The 27980-nt window shown below is 42.7% G+C and overlaps 1 protein-coding gene and 1 long non-coding RNA gene across 39 annotated transcripts in view; one reads left to right on the top strand and one right to left on the bottom strand.

Moving 5' to 3' along the window:
- Positions 1-3298, top strand: part of KIF9 (kinesin family member 9) — a 53525-nt gene extending 50227 nt beyond the window's left edge. For all 38 annotated transcript variants that reach the window (XR_010155177.1, XR_010155180.1, XR_010155175.1 and 35 more), the window contains one exon: positions 2992-3298. Coding sequence is in view for 29 of the 38 variants with exons in the window: in XM_063805669.1 (XP_063661739.1) it covers positions 2992-3042 (51 nt within the window). In the remaining 9 variants the exon portion in view is untranslated. The remainder of the gene's footprint in view (positions 1-2991) is intronic.
- Positions 1-27980, bottom strand: part of LOC129143616 (uncharacterized) — an 84532-nt gene that overhangs the window by 15146 nt on the left and 41406 nt on the right. The gene's annotated exons all lie outside the window — the stretch shown is intronic.

The following is a 27980-nucleotide window of genomic DNA, read 5'->3' as shown; positions in this document are numbered from 1 at the left end:
GTGCCTATAATCCCAGTACTTTGGGAGGCTGAGGCGGGCAGATCACTTGAGGCCAGGAGTTCGAGACCAGCCTGGCCATTGTGGTGAAACCCCATCTCTACTAAAAATACAAAAATTAGCCAGCCATGGTGGTGCATGCCTGTGCACGCCTGTAATCCCAGCTACTTGGGAGGCTGAGGTGTGAGAATTGCTTAAACCAGGGAGGTGGAGGTTGCAGTGAGCCAAGCTTGCACCACTGCACTCCAGCCTGGGCAACGAAGAGAAACTGTCTTAAAAAAAAAAAAAAAAAAAAAGTAGATACTGATGGAGCCTGAGATTCTATATTTTGAATAAACTCCCAGATGATGTCCATGCTGCTAGTCCAGGACCACACTTGGGGTAGCACACTTAGAGGCTTTACCTTAGAACCTGCTCTTTATTAGGTTGAAGATGTTCTTTTCTGTTCCTATTCATTGAGTGTGTATTTTTTTTCTCAATCATGAAAGGAATATTGGAACCGTTATCTTTTTGCATACTGCCTCCCTTTTCTTTCTATTCTCATTCCCAGGACTCTGATTAGATGTATTTTATTTCATTCTGTCCTCTGTATCTCTTAAAATATCTTATGTTTCTTCCAGCTCCTCATTTCTCTATGCTGTAATTTAGGTAACTTTTTTTTTTTAGACGGAGTTTTGCTCTTTCACCCCGGCTGGAGTGAAGTGGCGCAATCTCGGCTTACGGCAGCCTCTGCCCCCTGGGTTGTAAGCGATTCTCCTGCCTCAGCCTCCCAAGTAGCTGGGATTATAGGCATGCGCCACCATGCCTGGCTAATTTTTGTATTTTTAATACAGACAGGGTTTCACCGTGTTGGCCAGGCTGGTCTTGAACTCCTGACCTCGTGATCCACCCGCCTTGGCTTCCCAAAGTGCTGGGATTAGAGGCATGAGCCACTGTGCCCAGCCTGGGTAACTTCTTCCCCCCCCCCCCCAAGATGGAGTCTTCCTCTGTCACCTAGGCTGGAGTGCAATGGTGTGATCTTGGCTCACTGCAACCTCTGCCTCCCAGGTTTAAGCGATTCTCCTTCCTCGGCCTCCCGAGTAGCTGGGATTATAGGCATGTGCCACCACTACCGGCTAGTTTTGTATTTTTAGTAGAGATGGGGTTTTTTCTGTTGGTCAGGCTGGTCTCGAACTCCCGACCTCAGGTGATCCGCCCGCCTCGGCCTCCCAAAGTGCTGGGATTACAGGTATGAGCCATCGTGCCTGGCATTCTTTTTCTTTTTAATTAAAAACAATTTTTTAAAAATAGAGACTGGGTCTCCCTATGTTGCTCAGGCTGGTCTTCAGTTCCTAGACTCAAGGGATCCTCCTGCCTGGGCCTTCCAAAGTGCTGGGATTACAGGCATGAGCCACTGCACCCAGCCTTTTTTTTTTTTTTGACAAGGTCTTGCTCTGTCACCCAAACTGGAGGGATGCAGTGACACGATCATAGCTTACTGCAGTCTTGATATCCTGGGCTCAAGCAATCATCTCACCTCAGCTTCCCAAAGTGCTGAGATCATGGGCGTGAGCCCCTGTGCCCAGCTAGTTATTTTAAATAAATTCTTATTTTATGCTTTTTAAAAGGCTTTATTGAGACAGAATTTGCATACCATACAATTGGCCCATTTAAAATGTGCAACTCGCCAGTCACGGTGGCTCACGCCTGTAATCCCAGCACTTTGGGAGACTGAGGTGGGTGGATCACTTAAGGTGAGGAGTTCAGGACCAGCCTGGCCAACATGGTAAAACCCTGTCTTTACTAAAAACACAAAAACTAGCCAGGGATGGTGGTGCACACGTGTAATCACAGCTACTCAGGAGGCTGAGGCAGGAGAATCGCTTGAACCCGGGAGGCAGAGGTTGTAGTGAGCCGAGATTGCACCACTGTACTCCGGCCTGGGTGACAGAGCGAGACTCCATCTCAAAAAAAAAAAATTCTAAATCATTAAGCAGAGGAGTCCTGTATTTCTACAGGTCAAAATTCTATTCTCTCATTCCCCAATCTCTATAATTCTCTGTGTTGGCCATTTTTAATGTTTAAGATATGCCCATGCACAGACTTTTTATGCAAATGTTATACTCGAACCATTCCATGTTCTTTCAATTCTATGTTTTAGTTATTTAAATATGTACTTTTATATAGGAAACATATAGATCAGATTTTTCATGGTCAAAATCTGTTTCCTGTTTTACTGAGTCTCATGGTGGCTTGACAGTGGCGTGTGTATGTGTGTGTGTTTGTGTGTGTATTGAAATCGTGACCTTGTGTTTGATTGAACTTAAGCTCAAGGAGACCTGAACACATAAATAGAAATTATTTTCCCCCTGAAAAGGTTTGCACTTGCTTTCTGCAGTTACCCATGGGGCATTACCAACCCAGGACCATTTTAACCCTCTTCAAGAATTCCAGTTTAATATGGGAGCTTCAATTCAGACTCCTACTTTGTGGGGAACCTAAGATTCCATGTTCCAAGCTAGTTTTAGCATTTGCTGGCTTACAGCCCACTGTTTCTGTTTCAGCCTACACTTTTCACCTGCTTTCTAAGAGCCTAGTGATGCATTAAAAAGGTATAATTTGTGAACATCTGATTGATTGCAGTGGCAAAGAGAGGGCCCTTCTGAATACCTGGCCCCTAACTCCTCTGGAGATAGAACCCTCTTCTTTTCTTTCTGAACCTATTCCCTATCAGAAACTCCCAAGAATGCCCTTGAAACCTACAGGCCTCCTTTCAAATATGCCTGCCAGACTGTTTTAAAATAGTTTTACACACTTTCTTTAGGATAAAAGAATGAAAGAGTTTGAATGGAATGTTATTTCTCAGAGAATTGGGGCTACTCAGAAGGAATCCTTGTCCACAACCCATGATGTTTGCAGGAGGAATGATAGGGTGAATGTGAGTGGCCTGGTCTGAGTCCCTGCTATGTCTGTCCCTCCTAATAAGTTCCTGTTTTCTCTTCCCTCTGTGTCCAGCATAATTACTTGAAAACCATGATGGGCCTCCAGCAGGCACATAGAAAATAGAACCTCATCGCCAGTACCTTAAAGGACAGACCAGCAACTCCGGCCTACTGTAGTGGAGCTGCTCAACCACCTGCCCAGAGCTTCAGCCCCCTCTACTCCAATGCTGGGACCCAGCACAGAGAACACATTTGGCCTGCATGTTGGGGGGAGCATCCTCCAAGGACAACCTTGCTCATCTCCACAGAGCACTTTGGGTTTTAATTCACTGTCTTATATGCAGGGACAGGATAAAATAACTTTCTAGTTTGGACTTTCAGTGCTCATCTGAGAACTTTGTCTTATTTCCTGTCTGAAAGGACATATTCTCTATGTATGTGTGAGGTCAGAACTGAGTCTCAAGTAGGAAGGCAGAAAAGTAGCTCAGCCAGGCTCCTCCTGGCAGGCCTTTGTCACACTGGTCAGCCCCTTTCCTGGATAGACATCCTAGGGTGGGGGTGGTGAGCTCGGTCTGAGGAGCTCTGCTTCTCACAGCTCCCTCAGACCCTAAGTTCTCTCAAGACATCTTTTCTGTGTTTCTGAGCCAGTGAAGAAGACAGGAGGAGGCCCTCCTTCATTTGGCAACCAGGGAAGGATAAGGTCTAGCCACAGAGACCAGAAAGGGATGAGGCAGAGCTGGCTCCATGTACCAGGGAATAAATGAGCAGCTTCTGGGAGACACGTCCTCTGCGTGTTTCCAGAACACCACGGCCTTCCCTACGCAGCATGCACGGCCACCAGGCGCCAGGGTGCCTCCCCTCCCCGCTTTCTCTCTCCGTGTAGGCTGCACTGAGCAGAAGTGAAAGTGAACGATTTACCCTGAATAGGAACTGGGATCACTGTCAAGGCTGAGCAGGGAAGAGAGAAGATATCACTCTCTATCAAGTTACCAGGCTGCAGCTTGGGCCCTTGGTGGTGGCACCAAAGGGAAAGAGTTCACTACTTTGCTCAGAGAACAAACTCAGGCCCTCTGGGCCTTCCAGGCTGACTGATACGCCCCTGGGTTGGTAAACCAAGTCTCCACTGAGTGAAAAGTTTCAGTGCTTCCTTGGAATTGTATCTCACCCCCTCTTCTGTTCTTATGGGTCAAGGCCTTGGCCTGGCACTCTGTGGGTGCTCCCCCATCTGACACCCTCATCAGGGCCTTGAGGTTTCTGTTATTCTTCCAACAGTGGGAGAGGAGGTTCTGCTCACCTGGCAGTCCTGTCATGGGAAGCTGTGAGAGAAAAATACATCACTTCTGGTGGGTGATATCTAGCTCTGGGACCACTTTGTATGAGGAAAGATGGAAGGAACTAGGTCTGCTTACCTGAAGAGGAAGAGAAATGTGACAGAGGCCATGAGGGGCTGCCAGGTAGAAGGGAAAGCAAGAGGATGTGGATGTGGGCTGAATGAGTAGCAAACATTTTTCCCAAAGGTTTTGTTGTTATTGTTGTTGTTTTTGAGACAGGGTGTCACTCTGTCATCCAGGCTGGAGTGCAGTGGTGCCATCACAGCTCCTTGCAGCCTCAACCTCCTGGGCTCAATCCTCCCACCCCAGCCTCCTGAGTAGCTGGGACTACAGGTGTGCACCACCATGCCTGGCTAGTTTTTTAAATTTTTTCTGGAGATGGAGTCTCACTATGTTGTCCAGAATGGTCTTGAAACTTCTGGGCTCAAACGATCCTCCCACCTCAGCCTCCCAAAGTGCCAAGGGATTACAGGTGTGAGCCACCTCTCCTGGCTAAGATTGTTATCTCAAAATAAGAAGAGGCTTAAAATGAGAGCAGTCCTGGCATGAAGTCATTAGTGAGGGCCCTGCAGCAGTAGGCTGTCTGGCAAGGAGGTTGCACCTGGTTGAAGGTTGAACTGGATAGTATCTATCCAATCAAAAACCCTGTGATTCTGCTCTTCAGCCCATCAGCAGATGGACATGGATTTTGTTGAAGAAAGTGATAGGATTGCCTTGAGGGCTCTGCCCTCTCCCTCCTCCAGCTCCTTTCTCTTCCCCTGACTGATGCTTCCAGGAGTCGATGCTTCCAGTATGGCAGGAAGGTAGGGGTGTTGTGTTCATTCAGATGGGTCTGTCATTCCAGAAAATAGTTCCTGCTGAGTTAATTTGCCATCCAAGTCACCCCTGGAGGGACTTCCAGTTGCAACAATGTGACAGGTGAGATAATCTGAAAACATTCCTGCTACAAATAGAGGTGCTGACTAAAGTATAACATTCTTTTAAATACAGTTGACCCTTGAGGCCACATGTGGTGGTTCATGCCTGTAATCCCAGCACTTTGGGAGGCTGAGGCAGGTAGATCACTTGAGGCCAGGAGTTTGAGACCAGCCTGGCAAACATGGCAAAAACCTGTCTCTACTAAAAATACAAAAATTAGCCGGGTGTGGTGGTGCACACCTGTAATCCCAGCTACTTGGGAGGCTGAGACACAAGAATTGCTTGAACCTGGGAGGCGGAGGCTGCAGTGAGCTGAGATCATGCTGCCGCACTCCAGCCTGGGGAACAGAGATTCTGTCTCAAAAAAAAAAGAAAAAGAGAAAAGAAATACAGTTGACCCTTGAACAACACGGGTTTGAAATGCACAAGTCTACTTATACATGGGATTTTTTCAACCAAAGGTGGATTGAAAATACAGTATTCAAGGGATGCAAAATCTGCATATGTGGAGAGTCAACTTTTTGTATGTGCAGGTTCCGCAGGGCTGAGTGCAGGACTTATGTGTGGATTTTGGCATATGGAAGGGGCCCTGGAGCCAATCCCACATGTATACCAAGGGACGACTGTACAAAGTAAGATTTGCAAGCAAGAAAGGGAACTGTCAGGAGCTGAACATAAAGGAGGAACTGAAAACCTGAGTGGTCAGCGTGTGAACTGGCTATGTCTTCTAGGGACCAGGAGAAGGTATGTGAGCGGATTGTTACTTTTGAAGGTTAAATGTCCACATAAGTATGAGAAATAAGACTTCAGTTCATGCCATATAGGAAGCTGGAAATGGGACTGCCTGAATAAAGATGGCACCCTGAAGGCTTCATCACTGGTGAAGAGGTGAGCTAGAAAACCAAATGTCTAATTGTCTCCCTAAACATACTTTACCCATAACCTTCCTTAGCCTAATTGCTCAGGCTAAAATCCTTAGTTTTGTACTTCATTCCTCTCTTCTCTCAGACCTCACACTGAATCTATCCAGAAATTCAGTAGGCTTTACCTTCCTCCTATATTCAAAATCTGACCATTTCTCACCACTTCTTGCCTGGATATTGCAACAGCTTCCTGTCTCCTGGCTTCTCCTTTTGCTCACTATTTCCAGAACAGCAGCCTGGCTGAACCTTTTTTTTTTTTTTTTCCTCATGCTGGAGAGCAGTGGCATGATCCTAGCTCACTGCATCCTCGAACTCCTGGGTTAAAACAATCCTCCCATGTCAGCCTCCAGAGTAGGTAGGATTACAAGCCACCAGGTCTAGCCCTGGTTGACCTTCTGAAATATGTTAGATCACATTACACCTCTTCTCAAATTTTTAATGGTTTCCTATTTTGCTCAGAGGGAAACCCAAGTCCTTAAAACATCCCACAAGATCCTATATAATCGTGACTTCTATGATTTCTCTACTCTTGTCTCGTCTACTGTCCCCTTGCTCACTCTACTCCAGCCACATGGGCTTCCTTACTTTTCCTCCCAACATGCCAGACAGACAGCTCCTGCTTCCAGGCCTTTGCAATGGCTGTTTCCTCTGCCTAAAACATTCTTTCCCTACATGTCCACATGATTCACTTTCCTAAGTCCTTGCTTAAATGACACTTTTTTCTTTTCTTTTTTTTTTTTTTGAGTCGGAGTCTCGCTGTGTCTCCCAGGCTGGAGTGCAATGGTACAATCTTGGCTCACTGCAACCTCCGCCTCCCAGCTTCAAGTGATTCTCCTGCCTCAGCCTTCCGAGTAGCTGGGATTACAGGCACGTGCCACCACACCCAGCAAACTTTTGTATTTTTAGTAGAGATGGGGTTTCACTATATTGGCCAGGCTGGTCTCTTGGCCAGGCTGGTCTCAATCACCTGACCTCGTGATCCGCCTGCCTCGGCCTCCCAAAGTGCTGGGATTACAGGCGTGAATCACCACGCCTGGCCCTTTTTTGAGACAGAGTTTCACTCTCTTGACAGGCTGGAGTGCAGTGGTGCGATCTCTGTTCACTGCAACCTCTGCCTCCTGAGTTCAAGCAATTCTCACACCTCAGCCTCCAAGTAGCTGGGATTACAGGCGCGCACCATCACGCCTAGCTAATTTTTTTTTTGTTTTTTTGTTTTTTTGTTTTTTTTTAGTAGAGACGGGGTTTTTCACCATGTTGGCCAAGCTGGTCTCAAACTCCTGACCTCGAGTGGTCTGCCTGCATCAGCCTCCCAAAATGCTGGGATTAGAGGCATGAGCCACCACGCCCGGCTTTAAATGTCACATTCTGTAGCAGATGCTGTCATGCCTTGACACAGTCCCTTGCACTTGCCATTCCTGCTAATGGCTTCCTAGTGAAAGCATCTGCAACTTTCCACATAAAGGCTTTGTCTACATAGGTGTTCATCTGCTTCAGGGTAGTTCCAAATGCCAGGGAGTTAACGACACCTTTAGGAGCAACCCTCAACCAATAAATCAGTGGATTATTATCTCAACTTTCTCCCCTTTGGGTAGAACAACTCCTCTGGGCATGTTTTCCACTAAATGGAACTTTCCCAGGACTTCCCAGCATAAACACACAAATTCACACATACACGAATGGAGCCAAAGAAAAAAATAGTTGATATATATTTGTGGGCTTGTCAATGAAATGATAACATCTTAAAATACTTAGGCTAGGCACAGTGACTCATGACTGTAATACTGGCACTTTGAGTGGCTGAGGTAGGAGGATTGCTTGAGCCCAGAAGTTCCAGACCAGCCTGGGCAACATGGCAAAATCCCATGTCTATAAAAATAAAATAAAAAATTAGCTTGGCATGGTGGCACTCCAACCTGACAACAGAGTGAGACCCTGTCTCTATATATATATGTAAATGGAATTTGAGGAGAAAAGTAAAAATAAGAAAACAAAAAAGAAGCATAAAAAGAATATATGTATGATATATATAACATTATTTTAACAGCTTTAATTTTTTTTTAATGGGCTCAAGCAATCATCCCACTAAAAATCCTGGCTAATTTTTTTTTTTTTTTTAACTTTCTATAGAGACAAGTTCTCACTATATTGCCCAGGTTGGTCTTGAACTCCTGGGCTCAAGTGATCCTCCTGCCTTGGCCTCCCAAAGTGCTGGGATTATAGGCATGAGCCACTGCACCTGGCCTATATTTTTAATAATATATATTATAAAAGTGTAATGAAAAGGATACAATTGAATCAGTATAGCACCCAAAGTTTCTTTCTAGAGGTCTGAGATTCAAGGTAGGACAAAAAGCTCTGGAGAGTCCCTCCTATGTTCCATTATCTTTAATCCAAAGAGCTCAGATACCTCTATTGCTATTTCCTCTGGCACTGCAGGGAAGTTCCAATCCACCTGGTCCGCACTAGCTGGGCCCAGGGAGTATCGGTCTGGGCTTGATTGTTGGTCAGTGGATTGCACTTTTATGAAGCAATACAAAATAGGGACAGATCACAGGCTTTGGGCCAGAGACACCTGAGTTTAGATTGGGATTCTGTATCTTACTGACATTTGACATTGAGTAAGTTGTCTAATTTCTCTGCCTTCCTTTCCTTGTGTATAGAACCATGATCACCGTAGGGCTTTGTGGAATGATGTGAAGTGCACAGCAGGTCCTCAACCAATTGAAACAGCCATGACAGTAACAATAACTATGAAAATAAAGATGCGAATGTACCCAGCATTATGTTTGATAGGCGATTAGCTTGTACACACACACACACGCACATACATATACATGCATGCACACATACAACCAATGTTAGTCTCCCTCTCCACTCCCCAAAATGGATTTTGGATTTGAAGAGGCAGCATTTGGGCCAATATTATCTCTCTCCAATTAATGCTGACTGTCATGGCATTTTAAGACCAATCTCTGGCCGGACACGGTGGCTCACACCTGTAATCCCAGCACTTTGGGAGGCCGAGGCAGGCGGATCACTTGACGCCAGGAGTTCGAGACCAGCCTGGCCAACATGGTAAAACCCCATCTCTACTAAAAATTTTAAAAAATTAGCTGGGTGTTACAGCTGGGTGAAACAGTGAGACCCTGTCTCAAAAAATTAAAAAAAAAAAAAAAGGGCAAACCAATAATCTAAGGGCAAATTCTTATGCCAAACCTTATTTTAAGATTGGACTCTGGGCCAGGCACGGTGGCTCATGCCTGTAATCCCAGGACTTTGTGAGGCCAAGGTGGGCAGATCACTTGAGGTAAGGAGTTCAACACCAGCCAGGCATGGTGGTAGATGCCTCTAATCCCAGCTACTCCGAAGGCTGAGGCAGGAGAATCGCTTGAACCTGGGAGGTGGAGTTGCAGCGAGCCAAGATTGTACCACTGCACTCCAGCCTGAGCAACAAAGAAAGACTCTAAAAAAAAAAAAAAAAAAGACTGGACTCTGAATAAAGTGAAAAAGAAAACGTGTTATGTACACACACACAACAAAGAAAAAGGGAGGTGCATTTTTGAGCTCTGAGACAGCTGTTCTTAACCCTGGCTGCATATTATGATCAACTGGAGTGCTTTTATAAAATCCTGATGCCTAGGCCACATGTTAGATAAATTAAATCAGAGCCTCTGGGACCTGAGCCTCAGTATGTTTTAAAAGCTCCCCAAGTGACTCTAATGTGCACACTGAGTTGAAAACACCCTTGGCCCCTGCCCCATAGAAGGAAACTTGTATATATATTTGTTCTTCACCTTTGGCATGCACTGTTTACCTGATTAATATGTTGATGAGCCGTTAACCTTAATTAGCAACTATTTCTTTTCTTCTCTTTCTTTTCTTTTCTTTTTTTTTTTTTTTTGAGATGGAGTTTCTCTTTTGTTGCCCAGGCTAGAGTGCGATGGCATGATCTCGACTTGCTGCAACCTCTGCCTCCCAGGTTCAAGCGATTCTCCTGCCTCAGCCTCCTGAGTAGCTGGGATTACAGGCATGTGCCACCATGCCCGGCTAATTTTGTGTTTTCAGTAGAGATGGGGTTTCTCCATGTTGGTCAGGCTGGTCTCAAACTCCCGACCTCAGGTGATCCGCCCGCCTCAGCCTCTCAAAGTGCTGGGATTACAGGCATGAGCCACCACACCTGGCCAATTGGCAACTATTTCATAACACGTACTCTCTTAAAAACAAGCACAGAAGCTTCTCTACTTATAAACTTTCAATTCATAAACTTCCATAGTTTCTTATTATAAAGCTCTGAATAGTCCAAGGTGATATCTGAGTGGTAACTATGTTGTACGTGCTCCACAGGTGATTCTGATTTGCAGTCAATATTGAGAGACAGGCTGGGTGCGGTAGCTCATGCCTATCATCCCAACACTTTGGGAGGCTGAGGCAGGAGGGTCACTTGAGGCCAGAAGTTCAAGACCAGCCTGGTCAACCTAGTGAGACTCCCCGTCTCTTAAAAAATATATATATATTGAGAGACATTGCAATAGGTGCTCAATAAACATTTAGATGGATGACTATGGATGAATAGATGGGTGGATCACTGGACAAGGTAGAGCAGGGGTTCTCAACCTTGGTACCATGGACATTTTAGGCCAAATAATTATTTGTTGTTGGGGTAGGGGTGCTGTTCTATGTGTTAAATGGGAGGTTTAGCAGCATCTCTGGCCTTTACCCACTAGATGCCAGTAGCATCCCCCAAACCCCCTACTGTCCATTATGACAGCCAAAAATATCTCTACACGTTTCCAAATATCCCCAGGGAGCAAAATTGCCCCGATTGAGAACCACTTGGATAGATTAATGAATAGGTAAACAGATCAATGGATGAATGGATGGACAGGTGGTTGGATAGAAGGATCGATGGATGGATGGCTGAATGGATGGATTATATAGGTTGATGGATTGATGAATGGTGGTTGGATGGGGTAGATTAGTGTTGAGTTGATGAATGAGTGGGTGGAAAAATAGATGAATGGCTACGTGGATGAGCGAGTGGGCAAGTGGATGAGTGAGTGGAAGGGTGGATGGATGAAAGATCAGGCCTCGGCCAGGCGGGGTGGCTCACTCCTATAATCCCAGCACTTCGGGAAGCCGAGGTGGGTAGATCATTTGAGGTCAGGAGTTCATGACCAGCCTGGCCAGCATAGTGAAACCCCCATCTCTACTAAAAATACAAAAATTAGCCAGGCGTGGTGGCAGGCGCCTGTAGGCTGAAGCAGGAGAATCACTTAAACCCAGGAGGCGGAGGTTGCAGTGAGCCGAGATAGTACCATTACACTCCAGCCTGAGTGACAGAGCAAGACTCCGTCTCAAAAAAGAAAAAAAAAGAAGAAAAAGAGAAAAAGGAAGATCAGGCCTCATAAACCTAACTGAATGTCTTTGATCCTGAAGTTTTGACTTTGAGGACATTCTTTGCTCTTTGTCCATAACATAGCATAACATGGAGAGTAAATATTTGGCATACAAAATAATTGGAAGGGTAAAATAGGGCTAAATTTAAAATTTCAGACCTTGACATCATGCTATGACGTCACCTTTGGTCAAATCTGATCCAGGAAAAAGCAGACTTGGTAAACCTAACTGAGATAAAATAAAACCAATTATAGCTAAAACTGACCATAGTAAGTTGTTACTAACTGAAAATTGACAAAAAAATAAAATTTCATCACAACATCAAAATATAAAAATTTGACCCAAGAAAACTAGATTTGATAGCAATAAATGCCACAAAATAAAATTCAGATTGAGAAAAGCTATAGTTATATTTAGTATAAAAATGGTCAAAGATTTAAATATTTTAAAATAAAATGTACAGTAATAACCTCAATAAAATAGTGTTTAAATATTTGGGTTTTTTCAAATTATTATTTTTGAAAATAAATTTTAAATGAAAAAAATCACTTTAGTAATAATGTGTAGAAAATGTGTGAAGGGATTAAACAGACTTAGTAGAGCCTGCTCAAGAAATATTTTCCCAAATTTATCATTGTCGATATGATCCTGATTAAAATATTTGTATTTCCAAACAGTCAAAACATCTGGCTGGTAAAATAATAACAATAATGAGATCAGAAGTTTATCTGGGTAAGAAAAAAAAAGTTTCTCTGGGTAAAATCCAGCTATTGTCTAGCCATTGGGCCTGATGTTCAGAAACAGCTCCCCGACTTTTTTGCAGGTCATTGTTTTTCCAGTTGCTTGGAATTTTTTTTTTTTTTTTTTTTTGAGACGGAGTTTTTGCTCTTGTTGCCCAGGCTGTAGTGCAATGGCGTGATCTTGACTCACCACAACCTCCAGCTCCTGGGTTCAAGTGATTCTCCTGCCTCAGCCTCCCGAGTAGCTGGGATTACAGGCATGCACCACCACGCCCGGCTAATTTTTTTGTGTTTTTAGTAGAGACGGGGTTTCTCCATGTTGGTCAGGCTGGTCTCCAACTCCCGACCTCAGGTGATCTGCCTGCCTCAGCCTCTCAAAGTGCTGGGATTACAGGCGTGAGCCACTGCGCCTGGCCTCTTTTCTTTCTTTTTTAATGAAAATATAGGTTTCTGTAAATATAAAGATTTATAGAAGATAAGTTTGCCCAGAGTGTAGGGAAAAACTGTGAAAGACTTTAAAATGCAACAAAAGATGAAATCTGGTGTCTTCAATAGACAACAACAAGGTGGTATCTAGCAGCCCCTTCCCAATTATGGGATTTTTTTTTTTTTTTTTTTTTTGAGACGGAGTCTCACTCTGTCCCCCAGGCTGGAGTGCAATGGCACGATCTTGGCTCACTGCAGCCTCCACCTCCCAGGTTTAAGCGATTCTCATGCTTCAGCTGGGATCCCAAAGTGCTGGGATTACAGGAGTGAGCCACCGCGCCCGGCCCAGTTATGGGATTCTAAGGGGGCTCTGGCCTTTCATTGTCTTTCGAGTTATTTTCAGTCCAGTAAATTGTAGATAATGGATAGAAATGCAAATGTAATTGCCCCTAGACTTCAAATTCTCTTTCCCCACCCAACCCCTTTTTAAAAAAGGCCAGTTTTACATCTATTTGTAAATTCATTTCAGCATTCCTGACCTATATAAGTATGGTACTTTATTATTTTTTAATTTTTAAAATTGATATGTAGTAGTTGTATGTATTTTGTGATATATGTGATATTTTGATACATGTATACAATGTATAATGATCAAATCAGGATAATTGGGATATTCATTACCTCTAACATTTATCATGTAAGTGTGGTACTTTATATTCTCCTTTGAACTTGTAAAATCTTACTGGTTCCCTCATTAATTAATGAGTTAAATAAAATTATTGGCTGGGCGCTGGTGGCTCATGCCTGTAATCCCAGCGCTTTGGGAGGCCGAAGTGGGAGGATTACTTGAGGTCAGGAGTTCAAGACCAGTCTGGCCAACATGGTGAAACTCCATCTCTACTAAAAATACAAAAATTAGCTGGGTGGGATGGTGGCCACCTGTAATTCCAGCTACTCTGGAGGCTGAGGCAGGAGAATCACTTGAACCTGGGAGACGGAGGTTGCAGTGAGCTGAGATGGCACCACTGCACTCCAGCCTGGGCGACAGAGCGAGACTCTGTCTCAAAAAAAATAAATAAAAATAAAATAAATAAATAATAATAAATAAAATATTTGCTACATATTCATTTTAACATATGTATGTCAGTCACAATGATAACTTGTTTGAAAAGTTATCCTTTAATAAAAAATACACAGGCATTCTTTTTCACTGTTGGAGACAGCATCAATTGGTTCATGTTTTCTGGAGAACAATTAAGTAGTGTATCACCAGAGGCTTGAAAATGTATATATTGGGCCTGGTGCAGTGGCTCATGCCTGTAATCCCAGCACTTTGGGAGGCCGAGCCTGGTGGATCACGAGATCAGGAGATCGAGACCATCCTGGCTAACACGATGAAACCCCATCTGTACTAAAAATACAAAAAATTAGCCAGGGGTGGTGGCAGGCACCTGTAGTCCCAGCTACTCAGGAGGCTGAGGCAGGAGAATTGCTTGAACCTGGAGGCAGAGTTTGCAGTGAGCCAAGATCGTGACACTGCATTCCAGCCTGGGTGACAGAGCCAGACTCCGTCTCAAAAAAAAAAAAACCAAAAAATGTATATATTGGTACATACTTTAGTACACACTTTTTGGATAAAACTTGGCGATACCTTTCAGAATTTTAATTGTCTATACTAGTGGTGTTTCATAAACACATTTTGTTCAAATGTAAATTTTTAATAGTTTTATATTATTTAGATCCCACTGCCGGGTGCAGTGGCTCATGCCTGTAATCCCAACACTTTGGGAGGCCAAGGCGGGCGGATCACTTGAGGTGAGGAGTTCAAGACCAGCCTGGCCAACATGGTGAAACTCCGTCTCTACCAAAAATATAAAAAATTAGCCAGGTGTGGTGGCATGTGCCTGTAATCCCAGTTACTCGGGAGGCTGAGGCAGGAGAATTGCTTGAACCCCAGAGGCGGATGTTGCAATGAGCCAAGATCGTGCCACTGCACTCCAGCCTACGTGATAGAGGGAGACTCCATCAACAAAAAAAAAAAAAAAAAGAAAAGAAAAGAACCTAGTGGTGGCTTATGCCTGTAATCCCAGCACTTTGGGAGGCAGAGGCAGAAGGATTGTTTGAAGCCAGGAGTTCAAGACTAGCCTGAACAACATAGCGAGACCTTGTCTCTCCAGAAATTTTAAAAATAAGAAATTAGCCAGATGTGGTGGCACACACCTGTGATCCTAGCTACTCAGGAGGCTGAGGTGGGAGAATAGCTTGAGCCCAGGAATTCGAGCCCAGCCTGAGCAACATAGAGAGACCCCATTTCTACAAAGTAAAAAGGAATATTAACTCTCCAAAACGCCCCCTGAAAAAACATGTTTGTTAAGTAAAGCTAATTTTATTAAACTTAAGGAGAACACCAATATGAGAAAGTTGTAATTGTTTTTCAGAAGGGGAGAGTTGGGAGGATATTTTTAGGGTTTTAGGGCCTTAACTTGGATATTTTCAGGAGGGTCTTGCAAAGCAGGAAACTGAGATTAGGCAGAATTTATGATATAATAATTTTGGATTGATGGGCACAGTGAGGCAAAAGTCTTTAAGCAAGTCTTGGTGACTTAGCTTTTAGTTTTTTGCTTTTTTTGAGACAGGGTCTCACTCTTGCCCGGGCTGGAGTACAGTGGTGTGAGCCTGAACATCCTGGGCTCGAGTGATTCTCCCACCTCAGCCTCCTGAGTAGCTGGGGCTGCAGGTGCGTGCCACCAAGCCCAGCTAATTTTTGTATCTTTTGTAGAGACGGGGTTTCACCATGTTGTTCAGGCTGGTCTCAAGCAATCTGCCTGCCTCAGCCTCCCAAAGTGCTGGGACTACAGGCATGAGCCACCACACCTAGTCAGCTTCTAGTTTTTATAAATATGCTCTTTTTGCTAGTTCACAGTCTTATCTTCCAGGAACGAGTTTGTTTGTTGTTGTTGTTGTTGTTTTTGAGACAGAGTCTCACTCTTTCGCCCAGGCTGAGGTGCAGTGGCACCATATCAGCTCACTGCAACCTCCGTCTCCTGGGTTCAAGCAGTTCTCCTGCCTCAGCCTCCAGAGTAGCTTGGATTACAGGAGCCCACCACCATGCCCGGATAATTTTTATATTTTTAGTTGAGACAGGGTTTCACCATGTTGGCCAGGCTGGTCTTGAACTCCTGACCTCAGGTGATCCGCCTGCCTCGGCCTCCCAAAGTGCTAGGATTACAGGCATGAGCCACCGTGCCCGGCCTGGAACGAGTATTTCTTAAAGCAAATAGCTAAGTTATTTTTGCTTGTTCTCAGTATTATTTAATGTAAGGACAGGAAAGTATTCCTGGTCCTAGTATTTTCTAACCCAGGGGAAGGAAATTAATGTTGGTATCAGTTCTGTTTGTCAGGTTTCTGCAAACTATTTTTGTTGTGAGAGGAGATTGGTTGTTAGTAAGTCCTGCTGTGGTGGCATAATTACTGAAAAAAAACAGTGATAAGGCTTGTAGTTGTTGTAGTTAACACCTAACAGATGCCATTTTATCTTTCTTGAGCAACTTGTATAAGTGTATGACAAGCCAGTCCCCAAGTCTGTGGCAGGTTACATAATGTCTTTGGCTGAAAATAAATTATGAAAGCAGCTCACTCTGTGATTTGACTAGTAATTTTGTTATACCCTGCGGTGCTAAAGGAATTGTCTGAACAACACCTGAAGGGTATAAATAAAACACTGTATGTTTATTATTCCCAAACCCCTCATGGTCTTCACCATGTGTGTGCCATTGTCAAGAATGCTCAACAAGCATTTGTTTTGTTTTGTTTTGTTTTACCAACTTTCCATCCTATAAATATTTCCTTAACCAGATTTACTCTGTTCCTGGCTGTGTGAGACCCAGAACTCTCCTGATGACTGTATGAGTTTTCCATTGTTGATGTAACAAGTTATTATAAACTTAGTAGCTTAAAACAACACAAATTTATTATCTTAGGGTCAGAAGTCTGATGTAAGGCTAAAATCAAGGTGGCAACAAGGGAGAATCAATTTCCTGGCCTTTTCCAGCTTTTAGAGGCTGGCCACATCCCTTGGCTCATAGGCCATTTCTCTCATCCTCAAAGCCATCCCTCTGACCATTCTTCCATAGTCATGTCTCCCTCTGACTCTCCTCTTCAGCCTCCTTCTTCTACCTTTTAGAATCCTTGTGATTATATTGGCTCTATCTGCATAATCCAGGATAATTTCTCTGTTTTAAAATCAGTTGGTTAGTAACTTTGATTCTATCTGCAACCTTAATTTGCTTTTGCCCTGTAATCTAACATATTTATAGATTCCAGGTGTTAGGACATGGACATCTTTGGGGATGAGTGGGGAAGGGCACATTATTCTGCCTATCAAAGTCACCAAGTGACTAGATGGACTTGCTGATGTCCTGGGCTACCACATGGGCACTGATGACAAGGTCAGGAAAACCAGAAATGAGTATAAGGTAGCTATTTTGCTGTTCGGCTGAAGTCAAATTCAAATAATAGATTTGGTAGACTACCAAGGCTGAGACTGAAATTCAGTACATCCCTAACACCCTATGACCCAGCAATCCACTGCGAGAAATTTATCCTACAGAATAAATTACTCACACAACCTTGCAAAGTTATACTACAAGAATGTATACTGCCACATGATTTATAAGAGAGAAAAATTGGAGACAAATATCTATCCATAAAGGAACAGTTCACAAAATATGCTACACCTGTATCCTGGAATACTTTGCAACTTAATGAGGTAAATTTAGTCTGGGCACAGTGACTCATGCCTGTAATCCCAGCACTTTGGGAGGCTGAGGCAGGAGGATCACTTGAGATCAGGAGTTCGAGACCAGCCTGACCAACGTGGTGAAACCCCGTTTCTACTAAAAATAGAAAAATGAGCTGAGTGTGGTGGTGGGTGCCTGTAATCCCAGCTACTCAGGAGGCTGAAGCAGGAAAATTGCCTGAACCCGGGAGGCAGAGGTTGCAGTGAGCCGAGATTATACCACTGCACTCCAGCCTGGGCAACAGAGTGAGACTCCATCTCAAAAAAAATTAATTAATTAAATAAAAGGTAAATGTATAATCTATAGGCTAGGAAGATGTTCATGAACTATGGTAGTTTTTATTAAAAAGCAAGCTATGGAACAATATGCATAGTATGACACCATTTTACCCTTTATTAATGTGTGTGTCATACACATATGTGTGAGTGCACAGAGCAAAAGGGCTGGAAGGATATTGCTCTGGTCAGAATGTTTGTGTCCCCCCACAAATTCATATGTTGAAACATAATCCCCACTGAGGTGGTATTAAGAAGTAGGGCCTTTGAGGGGTCATTAGGTCATGAGGGCTCTATCTCATGAATGAATGATATCAGTGCCCTTGTAATGAGGCCGAGGGAGCGTGTTTACCCTTTCCACCATGTGAGAACACAATGAGAAGGAGCCATCCATGATAAAGAGAGCCCTTACCAGACATTATCCTGACAGGGCCTTGATCTTGCACTTCACAAACTCTGTGTAAGAAATAAATTTCTGTTGTTTATAAGCCACCTAGTCTAAGGGTTTTTTTGTTTGTTGGTTGGTTTTTAAAGACAGGGTCTTGCTCTGTCACCCAGGCTGGAGTGCAGTGGTGCAATCACAGCTTACTGCTACCTCGATCTCCTGGGCTCAAGCAATCCTCCCACTGCAGCCTCTCTAGTAGCTGGGACTACAGGTGGTCACCACCATGCCTAGCTAATTTTTTTAAATTATAGTCTTTTATTTTTCCACAACAAAAGCCACATTCAAAAACCTGGCTAATTTTTATATATTTTGTAGATACAGGGTTTCAACATGTTGCCCAGGCTGGTCTCAAATTCCTGGGCTCAAGAGATCTGCCTGCCTCGGCCTCCCAAAGTGCTGGGATTACAGGCATAAGCCACCATATCTGGCCCAGAAATTCTAATTCTAGGAATTGACTAAGGAAAACACCACGATGGTGCACTGAGATTTATCTGCAACAATATGCAGCATTATTTATATAAGAGTGAACAATTGTTAGAACGCAAAATGTGGAGGGTGCAACCCAAAATGAGTTGCACATTTATACTATGGAAGAGTATAAGTGAAAATAAGCTATTGAAAATAAGATAGATATATTATTAAGCAAAATATATAATAAAACATTATGTATATTGTGTTCCATTTCACTCAAATACATATGCACAAGAAATAAAAAATATCACTCTGCAAATATTTTCAGTAGTTATCTCTGGAGAGTGGGATGTTGGGTGATTTGTTTTTTTTTTTTTGGAAGAAGGAGGAGAAAAGAAGTCAGAGGCTCTAGTCATACTCTCTTTTAGGGTTGAACTTCAGAGGATGGTGTAGGCAATAAAGGTCCACAGTTTTGGCGGTGGTGTCAGAAGTGCCAGAGTGGGCAGCTCATCCTAGATTCCCTGGAGCTGCCATTAGAGAGCCTGTGGAGCATTCAGTAATAGCCGACTAACATCCCCCTTCCAACTTGTCACCCCTGCCAACGTGGTGCTCTAGCCAACATGGTGTTCCTCCAACATGGTGCCACCACTAATATGGTGCTATATCCAACAGGGGGTTCCCACCACAGTTGTACTCTATCCCCCATGGCATTAGACTCAACGTGACGTCAGGACCAACATGACCTGAGCCATAGAGTGCCTATGCCTGAGGAAGGCTATCAGGCAGCAGAGTCTGAGGTCAGCCTCACTGACTAGCATATCCCAGTGAGGTGCCAGAACAGGGGTAGACTCCAAGTGGTCTGAACAAGTAAGAACCATTCACCTTTCCTGTTCAGGTTTCCTTACTCAGGTTCAAAAATAGAGTTTTGCACACATTTGATTTGTGGTTGTTGAATTTATACCTACTATATTTCCCATTGCACCAGCATTGGCTGGTTTTCTCACTATGAGAAGGAATGTCAAAACATTTAAGCTTATCAACAGGATCAGGTCCTTGGACCTGCATTCTGCAGATTCATTTTCTGCCCCAGGAGCCTGTTACTTTGGCTTTTTTTTTTTTTTTTTTTTTTTGACAGAGACTTGCTCTGTCACCCAAGCTGGAGTGCAGTGGCACAATCTTGGCTCACTGCAACCTCCACCTCCCAGGTTCAAGCGGTTCTCCTGCTGCAGTCTCCTGAATAGCTGGAATTGCAAGTGCACAACACCACAGACAGCTAATTTTTGGTTTTTAGTAGAGACAGGGTTTCGCCATGTTGGCCAGGCTGGTCTCGAACTCCTGACCTCAAGTGATCCACCCACTTCGGCCTCCCAAAGTGCTGGGATTACAAGCATGAGCCACTGTGCCTGGCCACTTTGGCCTTTCTTGAAGTTACCCCCTAGAGAGATGTTTTAGGGCTTTTTCCTTCAGAATGCCCTCTTCAGGAATAATTATGACTCTGTTCTTCCTAAATGTACCCGTGTCTTTGGCAGCATTTTGCCACATAGGTTTTTCTATAACTAACCCCCCCTTTTATAATTTTAAGTTCTTTGCCCTTTGAAAGACCTTTTATTTACTAATTAATTTGCAAAGAGTGCTTTAGTTTACTCATTAACAATGACCACTGCTCTTGACAGACTGTATACTCTTATTATACAATCCATATTTTAACCACATTGAAGAAAATTTAAGAAAAACACAGTCCTCTTATATCTCCCACCTAACACATCAATTTTTTCCAGTTTACCTTGAAACCAAAACAGACTCTGACTTGTTGAAATCAATGTTCTAGCTTTTGTACCTAAAATGCTATTATACACATCTCCACATGGTTTGTCTTCGACATTGCAAGTTCTGTTGATTGCCTGGTATTTCATCACACTGATAAATTAATTTTTTTTATAAAAGTAAAAAAAAATAAAATAGAGACAGGGTCTTGTTATGTTGCTTAGGCTAGTTTCAGACTCCTGGGCTCAAGCAGTCTTTGCGTCAGCCTCCCAAAGTGCTGGGATTATAGGTGTGAGCCACTGCATCCAGACAATTAGCATCTTTTGAGCCATTTTCCAAGTATAGGCAGTTTGATCCTTTAAAAAGTGCTCCGCAATGGCCTCAATATAGGAAATTAAACAAGGCCACACAGTGACTACAGATCTTTTTTTATTTTTTATTTTTTGAGACGAAGTTTTGCTCTTGTTGCCCAGGCTGGAGTGCAATGGTGTGATCTCAGCTCACCGCAACCTCTGCCTCCCAGGTTCAAGCGATTCTCCTGCCTCAGCCTCCCGAGTAGCTGGGATTATAGGCACGCGCCCTTGCCTGGCTAATTTTGTATTTTTAGTAGAGACAGGGTTTCTCCATGTTGGTCAAGCTGGTCTCGAACTCCCAACCTCAGGTGATCCGTCTGCCTTGGCCTTCCAAAGTGCTGGGATAACAGGCGTGAGCCACCGCACCCAGCGACTACAGATCTTTAAACAAAAAGAGCTCTAAAGGGAAAATCAAATTTGGATTTTACACTATTCAAAAAAATGAAAACTATTAAACTATTAAAACTAAAAAATCATGAAACTGTTAATGAAAAGGTCTCTCTTGTCAACTTCAATGTCAAATAACATTCAACACTAATAAAAATTAGTGTATGTGCAAACTAGGCATAAATAATAAAAGAAGCTGTGTATGGTTTATTCGTGAAAACCACATATATATATATATATATATATATATATATATATATATATATATATGAAAAAAAGAGTGAAACTAAGTTAAAACCTGGGCACTCTGCCCCCAAGATCTGAATTCAGATAAATAAGAGCAGGGTGGTGGGAGAAATGACAATTTTTGTTCAACAATTTTGCCTCTTCCATCCCTTGATTTGCCCTAGAATGCTTACCTCTTATTAGAGAATCACTCGAGAGTGAGCAGAGACAGTATGGGTAAGAAATTCAGTTCTAGATGCTAAAAATGTCTCTCTACATATGTTTAACATAAGCCAAGTCTTTAAATGTGCATTCCTGGAATGAAAAGGAGTATAGTTATTGGCAGTGATTCTTTTAAATATAATTGAAATGTTTTAATGGGACTACTAAATCTTTCCAGGTACATTGGGTAAAGTATCCAGATGAAACTTTTATGTGATTTCTTTCAGTTTGTTGTTCATTATTCAATAAGGTAGTTAAAATCATTCTAAACAAATCATGTCACAAAATATTTATTATTACAGTAAATTCTTATTTATCTTAAAAATTGTTAAATATTTTCTATCTTCTGTTGATTAGCTTTTAGCAGTAAATATCTTTATCTTTTATTAAATACATTGGAAAATATTACCTAATGAAAATAATGGAGTTAGGCTGGGCACAGTGGCTCATGCCTGTAATCCCATCACTTTGGGAGGCCGAGGCAGGTGGATCACAAAGTCAGGAGTTCGAGACCAGCCTAGCCAAAATGGTGAAACCCTGTCTCTACTAAAAATACAAAAATTAGCCAGGCGTGGTGGCACATGCCTGTAATCCCAGCCACTTGTGAGGCTGAGGCAGGAGAACCGCTTGAACCCAGGAGGCGGAGGTTGCAGTGAGTGGAGACTGCGCCATTGCACTCTAGCCTGGGCAAGAGCAAAACTCCGTCTCAAAAAAAGAAAAGAAAAGAATGGAGTTGTTTATAGTTTTTCGACTTGATTTTTATTTAATTTTTTTCAAAAACCAAACACTAGAATTTGGTGGGATTTTTTTTGTTGTTGTTCGCTTGTTTTTGAGACAAGGTCTCACTCTGTTGCCCAGGCCGGAGTACAGTGGTGTGATCATGGATCACTGCAGCCTCAACCTCCCCAGGCTCAGGTGATCCTACCACTTTAGCCTCTCACATAGCTGGAACTACAGGCATGCATCACCATGCCCAGCTAATTTTTTTGAAGAGACAGAGTTTTGCCATGTTGCCCAGGCTGGTCTCCAACTCCTGAGCTCAAGCTATCTGCCTGCCTTGGCCTCCTAAAATGCTGGGATTACAGGCATGGGCCATCATGTCTGGCCATACCAGAATTTGAATCACTTACACATACACATATGCACAATTTACCAGGGAAATCATGCATTTATCATATACTCCTTGCTTCAAAAATAATGTATAATTTGGCCAGGCCTATCTCAGAAAACAAACAAACAACAAAAAATTAAGCAGTGAGAAACAGTACATTGATGTTCTACCTTGTTTTTAATAAAATAAAAGTGATAACCTAATTAGACCTATATAATTTTAATCCTGATGATAGGTTTTAGTAACCGATTTATAAGATTTATTTATTTCCTATTGGTTACAATCACATTCCTTGAAATATATACTAACACGGCCGGGCACAGTGGCTCATGCCTGTAATCCCAGCGCTTTGGGAGGCTGAGGCGAGCAGATCACAAGGTCAGGAGTTCGAGACCAGCCCGGCCAATATGGTGAAACCCCGTCTCTACTAAAAATACAAAAATTAGCCAGGTGTGGTGGCAGGCGCCTGTAGTCCCAGCTACTCGGGAGGCTGAGGCAGGAGAATCGCTTGAACCCGGGAGGCGGAGGTTGCAGTGAGCCGAGATTGTGCCACTGCACTCCAGCCTGGGTGACAGAGCGAGACTCCGTCTCAAAAAAAAAAAAAAACTAACACATTTATTTGAGGTAAAAAATGAATATTTTTCTTCTAACAGAAAGTAATTCTGATTTGACTGAATGACAGAGAAGACGAGCATTACCAACTGGATTGTAGGGCTGACATTTTCCACTCTTAAATGAGGTAACATTGCAGTTCCAAAGTCAGGAATTGTTTTATATGTAAGATAGTCAGTAAAACTTTATGATTTAGAAACAAATCAGTAAAACTTTATATTAATAATTTAGAAATAAATTAGTGTTTTTTTAGTGTTGGTAGGTTACACACTAATCAGTACATCAAGTCTGAGGAACTTGGCTGGGTGCAGTGGCTCGTGCCTGTAATCCCAGCGCTTTGGGAAGCTGAGGCAGGTGGATCACCTGAGGTCAGGAGTTTGAGACCAGCCTGGCCAACATGGTGAAACCCCATCACTACTAAAAATATACAAATTAGCTGGGCATGGTGGTGTATGCCTGTAATCCCACCTACCAGCAGGGCTCAGGCAGGAGGATCATTTGAATCTGGGAGTCGGAGGTTGCAGTGAGCCAAGATCTTGCCACTGCACTCCAGCCTAGGCAACAGAGTGAGACTTTGTCTCAACAACAACAACAACAACAACAACAAAAAAAAAAGTCTGAGGAACTTCTGATAAGATTTGAGGGGTTCACAATAAGATTTTTTTTTAATTTTTGTGGGTACATAGTAGGTGTATATATTTGTGGGTTACATGAGATATTTTGATACAGGCATGCAATGCATAATCACATCAGGCTAAATGGGATATCTGTCAAGTCAAGCATTTATCCTTTGTGTTACAAACAATGCAATTATTTTTTTATTATTTGAAAATATACAATTGAATTATTATTGACTGGCCGGGTGCAGCGGCTCATGTCTGCAATCCTAGCACTTTGGGAGGCCAAGGCAGGTTGGATCACTTGAGGTCAGGAGTTCAAGACCAGCCTGACCAACATGGTGAAACCCCATCTCTACTAAAAATACAAAAAATTAGCCAGGTGTGGTGACAGGCACCTGTAATCCCAGCTACTCAGGAAGCTGAGGCAGGAGAATCATTTGAACCCAGGAGGTGGAGGTTTCAGTGAGCTAGGATTGTGCCACTGCATTCCAGCCGGAGTGACAGAGTGAGACTACATCTCCAAAAAATTATGTATATATTATTGAGTATAGTCACTTCAGGAATGGTTAATGGGTACAAAAAAATAGTCTCGGGAATGGTTAATGGGTACAAAAAAAATAGTTAGAAAGAATAATACCTAGTATTTGCTAGTACAACAGGGTACTTTCCAGCCTCTGGTAACCATCCATCTACTGTCTGTCTCCATGAGTTCAATTATTTTAATTTTTAGCTCCCACAAATAAGTGAGAACATGCAAAGTTTGTCTTTCAGTGCCTGGCTTATTTCACTTAACATAATGACCGCCAGTTCCATCCATATTGTTGCAAATGACAAGATCTCATTCTTATAAGGATTTTTATACAAGGACAGGATGTAAGACATGAATCACAAGACCTTCCCCAGACAGCTAATTTGAAAATCTGTCAAATGTGACCTGTAGGTTATCATTTTCCCCATTCAATCAAAAATCTTCTCGTGGAAGCATTGATGAGCAATCTCTGCTAAGGTTAGGGTGTTTTTTTTTTTTTTTGATACAGAGTCTCACTCTGTTGTCCAGGCTGGAGTGCAGTGGCATGATCTCAGCTCACTGCAACCTCCGCCTCCTGGGTTCAAGAGAGTCTCATACTTCAGCCTCCCAAATAGCTGGCTACAGGTATGTACCACCACACCCAGCTAATTTTTTGTAGTTTTAGTAGAGAGCAGGTTTCACCATGTTGGCCAGGCTAGTAGTCCTGCCCTCAAATGATCCTCCCACCTCGGCCTCTCAAACTGCTGGAATTACAGGCGTGAACCACCGTGCCTGGCAGTAGATTTTTTTTTTTTAATATTTCAGCATTGGGAATGCTCATTTCCAGGAAGTCATGTCTTTTGATTTGGAGAAAGAACCTTGTTATTGCAGGCCGGATGTTATGGCTCATGACTGTAATCCCAGCATGTTAGGAGGCCGAGGTGGGAGGACTGCTTGAGCCCAGGAGTTCAAGACTAGCCTGGGCAATATAGTGAGACCCTGTCTCTACAAAAATAGAAAAACATTGGCTGGATGTGGTGGTGTGCACCTGTAGTCCCAGCTACTCAGGAGGCTGAGGTGGTAGGATCCTTTGAGCCTGGGCAGTTGAGGCTGCAGTGAACTGAGATCGCACTACTGTACTCCAGCCTGGGCAACAGAGCAAGACCCTGTAGCAAAACAAACAAACAAAAAGAACCACCTCGTTATTTCAGGCAGGCCAGGTTGTTAGTAAAAAGGGGCCCAGGGGTCCATCATGACAGGAGGCTATATGTTATTTTTTGAATAATAAATTATCTCTAGTCTCTGGGGGACTATGATTTTGGCCTTCCTCAGCCATTGATTGTTTATGAATTTTGCAGAACTTAGGTTGAAAGAAAGGTAAATGTTTTAATTTTCTTTTCTTTGTTTTGTTTGTTTGTTTGTTTTTTGAGACAGGGTCTCACTCTGTAGCTCAGGCTGGAGGTCAGTGGCACAATCACAGCTCATTGCAGCCTTGACCTCCCTGGGCTCAGTGATCCTCCCACCTTGGCCTCCCAAGTAGCTGGGACTACAGGCACACTCCAGCATGCACAGCTAATTTTTGTATTTTTTGTAGAGACATGGGTTTACTATGTTGCCCAGGCTAGTCTTAAACTCCTGGGCTCAAGCGATCCACTTACCTTGGCCTCTCAAAGTGCTGGGATTATAGGCATAAGCCACCATGCCTGGCCAATGCTTTAATTTTGTTTATAAAAGTATATGTTAGCCTGGACAACATGGTAAAACCCTGTCTCCACAAAAAAATACAGAAATTTGCTGGGCGTGGTGGTTTTCACCTGTGGTTCCAGCTACTTGGGAGGCTGAGATGGAAGGATCACTTGAGCCAAGAAGGTCGAGGCTACAGTGAGCCGTGATTACACCACTGCATTCCAGACACTGTCCCAAAAAAAAAAAAAAAAAACCAGTAATGTTTTTAAAAAAAGTCAAAAAGTCATAAAAATCATCTTAGCATTTTGTCAGTTTAGTCTCATGTAATTTTGTTTTGTTTGGTGTTGGGTTAGCAATCTTTATGAATGTATTAGATTTCATTAGAGTTTTTGAAATTTTTCTTTAGTCTATTAATCTTAAAGTTATTAGAAACCTGTGTTTAGGAGTACTTGTTAGAGTCTTTTATGAAAAGCAATTTTGGATTATAGCTGATCGTAAATGTTTTTAGAGAAGAATTTAAAATAATGGCTGTGCCTGGGCAACATAGTGAGACCCTGTCTCAAAAAATAACAACAATAATAATAATGGCTGTGGATGACAAAAACTTAGAATAGCCATGGTCAGAGTCTGATGAAAATTTTTAATTGACAATTGCTACATTTTTATTATATGTAGCATTTTAACATAAAAATTAGAATTATGACTGACAATATCACATCAGGACTATTAGACCTTTATAAATGTTATATGACCTTTAGAATAGTTATATTAATGATATATCTATGTAACTTTAGAAAATATTTAACATAATTAAAATTATGACTGATAACATTAGATTTTTATAAATTTATATAATTTTAAGAACATTTATATTAATAACATACCCATTAGATGTAACTAAAAGAGGATTTAGTATTATTTATCAAAACAAGTTGAATTGTTTAAAAGACTTAATTTAGGATTTTGATCTTGGAGAAATTTGTAAAAGATGTCAAAAGGCTTAAAACACTTGATCAAGATAGAACTATATGGCTGGGCCTGGTGGCTCACACCTGTAATTCCAGTACTTCAGGAGTCCAAAGCATGAGGATTGCTGAGCCCAGGAGTTCGAGACCAGCCTGGGCAACATAGGGAGATCCCCATCTCTTAAAAAATTAAACAAAAATTACCCAGGCATGGTGGCATGCACCTGTGGTCCCAGCTACTTGGAAGGCTTAAGTGGGAAAATTACTTGAGCCCAGGAGCTTGAGGCTGCAGTAAGCTGTGATCATGTTACTGCATTGCTGCCTGAGCAACAAGCCAGACCCTGTCTCAAAAATAAAATAAAAACAACAACAAAACCCACAAAAAACCTACACAGATAATACAGAAATTATTATTATTGTTATTATTATTATTATTTTGAAATGGAGTTTCTCTCTCTCTCTCTCTGTTGCCCAGGCTGGAGTGCAGTGGCATGATCTCAGCTCACTGCAACCTTTGCCTCCTGGGGCTCAAGGGATCCTCCCACCTCAGCCTCCTGAGTAGCTGGGACTACAGGCACACACCACCATGCTTGGCTAATTTTTGTATTCTTTGTAGAGACAGGGTCTCCCTATGCTGCCCAGGCTGGTCTCCAATTCCCAGACTCAAGGGATCCTCCTGCTTCAGTCTCCCAAAGTTCTGGGATTACAGGCGTGAGCCACAGTGCCCGGCCTAGAAGTTATTGTTATTGTTTTTGTTTGTTTGTTTTTTGAGACGGAGTCTCACTCTGTCACCCAGGCTGGAGTACAGTGGCACGATCTCGGCTCACCACAATCTCCGTCTCCTGGGTTCAAGTGATTTGCCTGCCTCAGCCTCCCGAGTAACTGGAATTACAGGTGCACTCCACGACACTTGGTAATTTTTTATATTTTTGGTAGAGACGGGG

Source organism: Pan troglodytes, chromosome 2 (assembly GCF_028858775.2).
Source record: "Pan troglodytes isolate AG18354 chromosome 2, NHGRI_mPanTro3-v2.0_pri, whole genome shotgun sequence".
NCBI lineage: Eukaryota > Metazoa > Chordata > Mammalia > Primates > Hominidae > Pan > Pan troglodytes.
Note: the sequence above shows the minus strand (reverse complement) of the source record. Positions and strands in the feature narration are given on the sequence as shown.